The sequence below is a fragment of the Podarcis vaucheri genome (assembly GCF_965113315.1).
Source record: "Podarcis vaucheri genome assembly, chromosome: 2".
Classification (NCBI taxonomy): Eukaryota; Metazoa; Chordata; class Lepidosauria; order Squamata; family Lacertidae; genus Podarcis; species Podarcis vaucheri.
Window position 1 is genome coordinate 120524231 of NC_138760.1, and position 10591 is coordinate 120534821.

A 10591-nucleotide genomic window follows, 5' to 3' on the forward strand; every position below is an offset into this window, starting at 1 on the left:
AGGGGGGGGTAATACCATAAAATTATATATCAATGGAAAGATAATTTAATGAAGACATGTAATGTAACAAAGTTGTTCAATGATCTGTATTCTATCAAAAGATAGACTCTGTATTCTATCAAAAGGGACGCGGGTGGCACTGTGGTCTAAACCACTGAGCCTCTTGTGTTTGCTGATCAGAAGGTCGGCGGTTCGAATCCCCGCGATGGGGTGAGCTCCCGTTGCTCAGTCCCTGCTCCTGCCAACCTAGCAGTTTGAAAGCATGCCACTGCAAGTAGATAAATAGGTACCGCTCCAGTGGAAGGTAAACAGCGTTTCCGTGCGCTGCTCTGGTTTCGGTGTTCAGTTGCGCCATAAGTGGCTTAGTCATGCTGGCCACATGACCAAGAAAGACTGTCTGTGGACAAACGCCGGCTCCCTCGGCCTGTAAAGCAAAATTACTGCCGCAACCCCAGAGTCGTCTGCGGCTGGACTTAACTGTCAGGGGTCCTTTACCTTTACCAATAGTTATAGCCAAATAACCAGAAAAAGGAAACACAATTTGCCTAGGTTGATATGCGGTAGCTTTAGCCAATGAGCATGAGTGTTGAGAAAGCCAATCAGGTGTTATGAGCCATCAAACCTTGGACAAAGCACTGCCTTTCGGAAATCCACACACACCACATCCAGGAAAATCCAGACATATGGCAGCCCTACAGGAGAGAAAGGGTTAAACTCTCTCTTTTTAAATATGATTTTTATTAAATTTTGCGTTTTACAATCTCAAATAAACATTTTACATACTTAAGATAGCAAGGTCTTCCTTTCTTCTCTTTCCATGGTTCATTTTGCATATCTTATATCCCTGCATATTTTTTTAAAAACGATACCAGTCAGTTTTCCACGATTACATCCATCAAAACATATTTACAGTTGTTCTTGAACGTTTAAGGCAGCGTGAAAGTTGGCCAGAAAGCTTCTCCCACATCCTGAACAGTCATGGGAAGTATCTCCTGGATGAGATCTCTCGTGCTCAACGACGTGTGATCTTGCGGGAACCTCTTCTGTAGGGCTTCTCCCTCGCGTGGATTCTCACATGTTGAAGAAGGTTTCCTCTGTCATTGAAGCTCTTCTCACAGTGGGGGCATTCATATGGTTTCTCTCCTGTGTGTATTCGCTCGTGTCGCTCAAGTTTACTTTTCTCAATAAAGGCTTTCCCGCACTCTAAGCAAACGTAAGGTCTGTCTCCTGTGTGAATCCTCTCATGAATCATCAGCCTTGACCTGCGGTCATAGCTCTTCCCACAGCGCAAACATCTGTACGGCTTCTTACCTGAATGTCTTTTCCTGTGGTGATGTTGAAGGGCTGAACTTTTGCTGAAGAGTCTCCCACAGTCTGAGCATTTATTCTTATGCATTCTCAAATGCTTAGCAAGGCACGATTTCTGACTTAAACGTTTGCCGCATTCGGGGCAAGGAAATGATTTTTCCGCTCTGTGGGTTCTCTCATGACTTACGAGGGACGAACAGCAACGAAAGCTTTTCCTACAGAATGAGCACTGATAAGGTTTCTCGCCAGTGTGGATTCTCCTGTGCAAGTTAAGATCTGAACGGTTTCGGAAGCTTTTCCCGCAATCTGAGCAATTATGCGGTTTCTCTCCTCCGTGAGTTTTCTTGTGCCTGGTATAGTTAGAAAAACAATTGAAGCTCCTGCCACAGTCCAAGCATTTATAGGGTTGCTCTCCTGTGTGTGTCCTCTTGTGAACTATAAGGTGCTCTTTCGCTCTGAATCCTTTCCCACACTCTGAGCATTGGAACGGCCGCTCATCTTTGTGGATGTATTCATGTCTAGCAACGTGTGCTTTGCTGCTAAATTTCTTCCCGCAGTAGGAACACCCGTGTGGCTTCTCTCTGGTGTGGACGCGTCTGTGTTGACGAAGGCTTCGATTGTGTATGAAACCTTTTCCGCAATCTGCGCACGAGTGAGGCTTCTCTCCCGTGTGGATTTTCTCATGTGAGCGAAGGTTTGACGGTGAACTGAACATTCTCCCGCAATCCGAGCACTTGTATGGCTTTTCTCCCGTGTGGGACCGCTGATGTATAACAAGGTATGTGTTGTTACAAAAGGTTTTCCCACAGACAGGGCACTTTTCCGAATTTGCTACTCCACGTCTTCTGTTTGGGGCTTTAGGGGGAGAGTTTTTCTTTGGTCGGCTCTTGATTTGTGTTTGCTCTTTGCTCTTCCGAGCAGGAACGGCTTTGGCCTTTCGATTCCCAAGACGCTTTCTCTGAGGCCGCCCGGCTCTGGGGCAGGTCTGAGAGCTCTCCCCCTTTCCCTGGGTCTCTTCATCCCTTTGCAACTGCATCTCTTCTTGCTTCCCCAGGGCGAAGCTTTCTGGCTGAATAGGTTTCTTCGTATTCTCACTCACCTGCTCATCTCCTGTTGGAATGAGACCGAAAACTGTCAATGTGTATTCTGAAAGGAGCTACGAACACTGTAGGAGGAGCAGGGAAAAAATCAAGGAAGCTTCTTGGGAGTCATGGGCTACTCACAGCTAACCTATGATTTATGCATGGTGTGGGGGAAGCAGAAAGGGGGAAAACTGCGGACCAAGACCTTCTGGCATCTCTGCCTACATCACAGGGTTGTTGTGAAGATGCTACGAGGGTAGAGGTGGTATACACAGCCCAGATGCCCTGTTCTCACATGGGACTTGGAGCAATCTTCCTTCCTAATTATTTCCAGACCTGATTTGCTTCCCCACAGTTGCAGTACCGGATGCTGCCAGGCCACATTTGGGGGGGGCCCCAAACCAAGTGTGTTAAAATAATTACTACTACTACTACTACTACTACTATTATTATTATTGAAGCAGAAGTTTCTAAACAGTCTTTAGAAACAGCAGCATGTAGAGCCCCTGACCAAAATCTATTCCAGCTAGAGCTGGAATGCTAAAAGTGTCAATTTGCATTTCCTACTGCAGAAAGTATTGATCTGATGTGTAGAGATCTTTTCTATTATACTTAATTCCGCAAGCTTCTCTCTATGAAAGAAACAAGCAGGTGGTCCATGATGTTTGGGTTATTCCTTCCGAGAAGCTGAGTACAGCTGGCCTAAACTGGTTCTCTTATCTCTTCAGTCAAGGTCATGCTGACTATAATAGTAAGGCCAGAAGGAGCCAGGGTTTCACACATTCTCTTTCTATCTCTCTTCCTTCTGGTGTGGTGTTCTGTATATAAATACAGTGGTACCTCAGGTTAAGTACTTAATTCGTTCTGGAGGTCCGTTCTGAAACTGTTCTCAACCTGAAGCACCACTTTAGCTAATGGGGCCTCCTGCTGCCGTCACTGCGCAATTTCTGTTCTTATCCTGAAGCAAAGTTCTTAACCCAAGGTACTATTTCTGGGTTAGCGGAGTCTGTAACCTGAAGCGTCTGTAACCCGAGGTACCACTGTAGTGTTAAGGTTTAGTCTTATTATAGGTTATTGTAAGTTTAAGTTATGTCTGCTGCAACTGGATTTCTTATGAACAGTGCCAATGAAATACAATTGCCTCTGGTCTATTTTTTGGGAATCCTGCAATGTTTTTAAGCTTTTACTCTGCTAACCATATGCTGAAATCTGCTCTGGATCAATATTAAGTAGAATTTCAATGACAAACAGGAGCACTGGACTTTTAGCACTATTTCCCTCCCCATGAGGGGCACATTGTGCAAAATGAACACAAAGCAGCCTGCAGGCTTGCATAAAGATCTAGCGTGGCACTGCGATTGGCCCAGCTCCGAATGGCTCCTTGCCAGCCTCTGTTTTGAAATGGCTCACCTGAGCTACTGCCTGGTGGGATCTCATGCTCCTTGTGTTCCTGCTGATCAGGTGCCCACAGCATTTCCCATCGCTCCAGGGCAGAGATCAGGTCTGGTTTCGAAGGGTGAAGTGCTGCTCCTGAGAGGAAGAAAAAACAAGAGCGTGGGGGGAAAAACATAGCCTGTTTTGGTATGTTACCAGAAAAAAGAACTCCTATTGTTAGTTAGATTTCTTAGGCTTCCCCACAAGGTCCCAGGGTGAGTTCAAACCACTTAGATGTGGAGGTCCAGCTCCGAGGGCCTTCCAGTGGTTCCCTCCGTGCGAGAAGTGAGGTTACAGGGAACCAGGCAGAGGGCCTTCTTGGTGGTGGCTCCCGCCCTGTGGAACGCCCTCCCTTCAGATGTCAAGGAGATAAGTATTTTAGAAGACATCTGAAGGCAGCCCTATATCAGAAGGTTTTAATGTTTGATAATTACTGTGTTTTTCGCCCCACAGGGCGCACCTAGTTTTTTTTGGGGGGGGGAATAAAGGGAAAAAAATATTTCCCCCCCCCCAGGCACGGGCGGGAGAAGCCTGAGCTTCCCCCAAGCCCAGCCCCCAGAACAGGCTCCTATCCGCAAGCCTAGGGAGCCCGGCGGGAAGCCGCGCCGGTCTCCCCAGGCTTGCGGATATCTGCCGGAAGCCCAGGGCACGCTCTGCTGCGCTCCCCGGGTTTCGGGCTGCTGGCTGCTGTCCGCAAGCCTTGGGAGCCCGGCAGGAGCTTTTTTCAGCGAAAGCCTGCATTCGCCCCATAGGACGCACACACATTTCCCCTTTATTGTTGGAGGGGAAAAAGTGCGCCCTATAGGGTGAAAAATACGGTATGTTTCTGTTGTTAGCCACCCAGAGTGGCTGAGGCAACACAGTCAGATGGGGAGGGTATAAATATTATTATTATTATTACCCTTTGAAATTCCCTCCCGTTAAATGGTAAACAGGGGCTGTTATTTTCTTGGCACCCTACTGAAGAACTTACTCTACCAACAAGACTTTTCAGTAAGTCGAACGGAATCCGTTCTGGAAGTCCATTTGACTTCCAAAACTTTTGGAAACCAAAGCGCAGCTTCCGATTGGCTGCAGGAAGCTCCTGCAGCCAATCGGAAGCCACGGAACCCCATCCGACGCTCAGGTTCCAAAGAACGTTTGCAAACCGAAACACTCACTTCCGGGTTTGCAACGTTTGGGAGCCAAAATGTTTGACTTGTAGGGCGTTCGGGATCCAAGGTACGACTGTAGATATATTTCCCAGTCTGCATCTGTGTATTGGAATTATGTTTAGATGTTCACATTTCTTATGATTTTTGTGCCTGCCACTCTGAGATCCTTTGGTGGGAAATGTAAATGTAATAATTACTACTAATGAGGATGTTATTGTTTAAAGCATCAGGCCCATGCTGGGTTCAATCCTATGGCTCAGTTACGGAGACCTCCACAGATCATGGGTAACCCACACTGCACAAATGCACCATTTGCAAGCGTTGTGATGCATCAGCCTCCTAATGTGCGCATGGGATCACCTATTGCTGCGAAGAGGCATTTTATAACCCCTGAGAACCAACCAGCCCACCCTTGCCAGCTGTTGCAAGGCAAGGGTCAAGTATAGAAGTCCACATCCTGGACCAGCTATAGTTTCCAGATGTTTTTCAAATGCAGCCACCTGTAGAGCATATCACAATCATCCAATGGTAGCACTGCAACACCTGCCCTCCTCCCCAGCCTCAAGTGTTGTTGTTTTTAAGCAGAAGCGGGGGGGGGGGGCATGTCTCTGTGGCCAGACCTATTGTTTCAAACAAGGGATGCTCACCCACAGAAACCACATTCTCATAGCTCTTCAGCATGACGTCCCTGTAGGTGTCTCTTTGCATTGGGTCCAGCAGAGCCCACTCTGCTTTTGTGAAATACACGGCCACATCCTCAAAAGCCACAGGCTCCTAAAAGAAGAAGGAAACTTTTAAAGCAACCGCCGGTCTGGGGCCACACTTAAAAGCTGGGAGATTTGCAATGGATTTTCTGTAGTTTCATCACCATTTCAGCAACCTCTAGAACACGGGTAGGCAAACTAAGGCCTGGGGGCCGGATCTGGCCCAATAGCCTTCTAAATCCGGCCCACAGATGGTCCAGGAAGCAGCGTGTTTTTACATGAGTAGAATGTGTCCTTTTATCTAAAATGCATCTCTGGGTTATTTGTGGGGCATAGGAATTCATTCATTCCCCCCCCCCCAAAAAAAAATAGTCCGGCCGCCCACAAGGTCTGAGAGACAGTGGAGCGGAAGGCCAAAGGCTCCCCGCAACTAATCTGAGAGCCAGTGTGACATCATTATTAGAAAGCTGAACTAGGACCAGGGAGATCAGGGTTCGAATCCCCACTCAGCCATAAAGCTCACTGGGTGAACTCGGTCAGTCACTGTCTCTCAGCCTAACCTAGCTCATAAGGTGGTTGTTGTCAGATATTTGCGGCATCTGTAACCACCATAAACCCATCACCCATCAACACTTCCAGGAGAGTAAACAAAATGCAGCGTCAGTGAGCAGAATCACCCAGATGGGGTAACAAATGACTCAAGCACAATAGTGTCCCAGGCATTTACTTATATTGCCCGTAATGAGCTTAATGGTTGCAATATATACCATTCGTCTGAAGGTTTTCAACCTTTTTGAGTCCACGGCTTCCTTGACCGACTACATTCTTTCTGCGGCACCCCTGTGGGGCTTGGGAGCCCAGTTACGCCACCCCTTGTCTGCCAAGCTGGCAGCCTCTCACCCTTCTTCAAACACTCTCCCTTGTGGGGTATTCCCCCAGCCTCCTCTCCCCTCTCCTTAGGAGTCCTCTGGGCAACTGCTGCTACTGCCCCTGGTCTCTGATCTGCCCCCCTGCCCCAAAGAGAGGTGCCTCCTCACACTGCCCCACAGGGGCCTGGGAAGAGGATGCCCCCAGTTTAATGGCCCAGTGGAGACTGGCCAAAGGTGAACATGAAGCCAGCACCTTACCTTGGGAGGCAGCAGTGGGCACTGCCATACCTGCATGGTGGAAAGGTACCCAAGCAGGCCTTGCACCAGCCTCACTGCCCGGCCTCCCACTTGTCTGCCCATTGGTCTTGGTGCTGACCTTTAAAGCCCTAAACGGCCTCGGTCCTGTATACCTGAAGGAGCGTCTCCACCCCCATCGTTCAGCCCGGACACTGAGGTCCAGCTCCGAGGGCCTTCTGGTGGTTCCCTCATTGTGAGGGAGGTTACAGGGAACCAGGCAGAGGGCCTTCTCGGTAGTGGCACCCGCCCTGTGGAACGCCCTCCCACCAGATGTGAAGGAAATAAGCAGCTGTCTTCTCTTTAAAAGACATCTGAAGGTAGCTCTGTTTAGGCAAGTTTTTAATACAATGGTACCTCGGGTTACATACGCTTCAGGTTACAGACTCCGCTAACCCAGAAATAGTGCTTCAGGTTAAGAACTTTGCTTCAGGATGAGAACAGAAATCGGGCTCCAGCGGCACAGCGGCAGCGGGAGGCCCCGTTAGCTAAAGTGGTGCTTCAGGTTAAGTATAGTTTCAGGTTAAGTACAGACCTCCGGGACGAATTAAGTACTTAACCCGAGGTACCACTGTATTTAATGCTGTACAGTGGTACAGAATGAACACAGAATAAAAAGGATTTCTGGAGGGCCCCCGAGATGAGTGCTATTTCCACTTTCCAACTTGCTATGAGACTCATCGTCAGCTATCTCAAACAATTCTCGCACCTGGTTTGTCTCCACCGCAGCAGCCATTCTTTGTCAAGCCAATGCAGCGGAAGACTCTGGGAACTATGCACCTCCTGCGGGAGGAAGAAAGTTAATTCAGAAAACATTGACCCTTTCTCTCTCTTATGGCTGGGCCCCTAACCCCCCCCCCGTCTGTCTCTTCCTTCTATCTATAAAAGGTAAAGGTACCCCTGCCCATACGGGCCAGTCGTGTCCAACTCTAGGGTTGTGCGCCCATCTCGCTTAAGAGGCCGGGGGCCAGCGCTGTCCGGAGACACTTCCGGGTCACGTGGCCAGTGTGACGAAGCTGCTCTGGCGAACCGGCACCAGTGCAGCACATGGAAACGCCGTTTACCTTCCCGCTATAAAGCGGTACCTATTTATCTACTTGCACTTAGGGGTGCTTTCAAACTGCTAGGTGGGCAGGAGCTGGGACCGAAAGACGGGAGCTCACCCCGCCGTGGGGATTCGAACCGCCGACCCGACCATGCGATCGGCAAGCCCTAGGCGCTGAGGTTTTACCCACAGCACCACCCGCGTCCATCCTTCTATCTATACAGTATTGCAAAGCCTTCAAGTAGCCCTTGTGATAGGAATTTTGAGGTCTTAGATATATGTTAAATGTTCATAGGTGTACTAACCAAGCAGGTACATAGATCAGCACAGGAAGAACGACCTGAAACCATTTTTGATTCCCAAACTGACCTCAATTATTTCTCTGCAAGGTCAAAGTGGGAAACCTCCCCATTGTCTCTTTCCTCACAAATCCTGTCTTAAGGGCACATTTAAGATATGAATAGGGTGTGAGCCTGTGACCTGGCCCAGGAACTAAGTATTTATCATTACAAAAGACTGGCCAGGCTCCCCAGGGTATCCAATCAAGTAAGCATTAACAGATAACCTGGCAAACAGGAGGTAAACAACTCACTCAAGATTTCTGCTGTAGACCACCCCTTCTGTGATGTAGGTATGATGTATCTGGGGGTGGTCTTGATCTACAGGGTGGCAATTTCAAAAGTCTATATACGGGCTTGCACACCATTGTTCTGGCGTGTGGTGAGTGAGGACCCTATTGCAACAGATCAATAAAGATCAGGCTTACTAGCTGCTTTGCTTCTCAATATTCTCTGGTTGGCCTCTGTTATTTTCTCCTACCAATAGGGAACCTACATAAGGACTCTATATGGGCTCTTGGATACCCCATAAGGGAAAAAAGGGCAGATTTTTGTTTACAACACCCTTCACCCACCTCCAAACACCAAGAGGTCTCTTATCATCTCCAGAAGCAACTGGAGAATCCTGCCCTAACTCTTTACAATCTAAATATAATTTGAGTGGGTGGGAGATATAGGGTTATGGCATGGCATTGTAGAGCAGACTCCTAGGAACAAACGGAGCCCTTAGAGAACCATAGAATTCTAGAGCTGGAAGGGGGACCCATAGGGTCCTCTAGTCCACCCCACCCCCCGCAATGCAAGAATCCTGCCCACAGCCATCCCTGAGCGGGATCAAGCCACAAATCCCCTTGGTTAACAGCCAGACACACGGACCCCATTGTGCCACTGGAGGCTTCTTAATATCCCCAATTAAGTTTCAGGGTAGCAAACTCTGCCAAGTTACTCATTGCATCAGTTATGGACGCAGATTTATACTAGCGCCACATGTTTTCTCTGGAGCAGGCGCAACAAGAAATGCAAAGAGGGAGGAAACGATGGAAGGAACCCAGAAAATAAACTTTCACTAAGAAAGTGGGGGGGGGGGGAGTTTGCATAGAAAGACAGACAGGAATGTCTCTGAGGCCCAATCCAAGCAAGGAATTGGCTCCCTAGCAAAATCAGCAAACCTCAGCATCCCCCGCCCCATTCCCCTTTCCTATACAGTACCAGCAGACGCCTACCTCTGCCCACCGAGAAGCAGCCCCGACGACAGAGAGCGAACCCCGTTTTAGCAAGTCCTCCAGGCACGCGCGCGGGTACACTTATGCAAAGACCAAACGCCACTGCGCATGCTCAAAGGGAATGTGCGCATGCCCATTAGCAGCAACCGAAGCCTTTCCCCGCCCTTCTCACGTCCCCTTCTCTTGCCCTCACTTAGAAGCAGATTCTCCTGGCGCCTCTTCTACTCCACAAAGTGGGCGAGGACAAAGAGTGTCCTGTTTTTGGCGGGCAGAGGAGGATCGCCTGCAGGGTGTCCTGTTAACAACCTGACAGGGCTAAAATTTGCAAGGGTGGGGGAGATGCGGGCACGTGCGCACGTGTGTTTGTGCACACGCGTGTGCGTGGTCGATTGTTGTGGCCGCGCTTTACTCGCTGGTGAAAAGTTGTCCCCGGTGACAAATGCAGGCGCGGGCAGGACTTGAGTACCGGCCGTAGCTGCTTGGTTAGAGGGGATAGAGGGGCTCATTGGTGGGTCACCAAGCACTAAACGTGCCCTTGTGAACTCGCTTTTGAATACGGAGGAGAAACAGGAGTTGCATCTGTTCTACATTACCCCAGTTCCAACTTCAATAGAGCAGAAGGGGTATTGGGGTGAGCCCTGGTTCAAATCGTTGCTCTGCCACAAAAGCAACACAGGAAAACAGCCCTGGAACCATTTTGACTCTCAAACTTACCAAATGTTATCTCTGCAAGGTTGAAGGAAATGGAAAAGCCTCCCAGTTGCCTTTTCCTTCACAAATCCTGTCTTAAGGATATGTCTGTGCATGAATAGGGTGAGCCTGTGACTTGGCTCAGGAACTAAGTATTTATCATTACAAAAGACTGGCCAGGCTCCCCAGGGTATCCAATCAAGTGAGCATTAAGAGGTAATCTGCCAGACAGGAGAAACATAAACGCACTCAGATTTCTGTTTTAGACCGCCCTTTCTGTGATGCATGTAGGATGTTTCCTGGGGGGTGGTCTTGGACTCCAGGGCAGGCAATTTAAAATGTCTACATAAGGGCAGACACATCTGGGTTCTAGGTCCTCCTTTCCTGTGTGAGAGGGGGGCACCCTGTTCAATAAAGATCAGGCTTACGAGCTGCTTTGCTTCTCAGTAT

The 10591-nt window shown here is 48.8% G+C and overlaps 1 protein-coding gene across 3 annotated transcripts; it reads right to left on the reverse strand.

The window, feature by feature from the left end:
• Positions 1 to 719: 719 nt before the first annotated feature.
• LOC309523414 (uncharacterized protein) lies at positions 720 to 9534 on the reverse strand. Of its 3 annotated transcripts, none has more exons than XM_082207213.1 (6): positions 9452 to 9534; positions 7555 to 7628; positions 5626 to 5752; positions 5000 to 5077; positions 3801 to 3914; positions 720 to 2418 (listed from the first exon to the last, which is right to left on the reverse strand). In XM_082207213.1, exons 2-6 carry the CDS (start codon positions 7579 to 7581, stop codon positions 1013 to 1015), a joined length of 1752 nt encoding a protein of 583 aa, XP_082063339.1. In that variant the 5' UTR covers positions 7582 to 7628; positions 9452 to 9534; the 3' UTR covers positions 720 to 1012. The 3 variants fall into 3 exon arrangements, with proteins under 3 accessions (XP_082063339.1, XP_082063340.1, XP_082063341.1); XM_082207214.1 differs by having other exon boundaries at positions 9438 to 9459; XM_082207215.1 differs by lacking the exon at positions 5000 to 5077.
• Positions 9535 to 10591: the final 1057 nt, after the last annotated feature.

What these genes read in the sequence shown, in the direction of transcription:
- LOC309523414 (XM_082207213.1), bottom strand. Translation starts at nt 7,581, where the DNA reads ATGGCTGCTGCGGTGGAGACAAACCAG. An exon ending in CTGCGGTGGAGACAAACCAG is followed by an intron (nt 5,753 to 7,554) that starts GTGCGAGAATTG and finishes TTCTTCTTTTAG; the next exon opens with GAGCCTGTGGCTTTTGAGGA. An exon ending in CCCACCAGGCAGTAGCTCAG is followed by an intron (nt 2,419 to 3,800) that starts GTGAGCCATTTC and finishes TCATTCCAACAG; the next exon opens with GAGATGAGCAGGTGAGTGAG.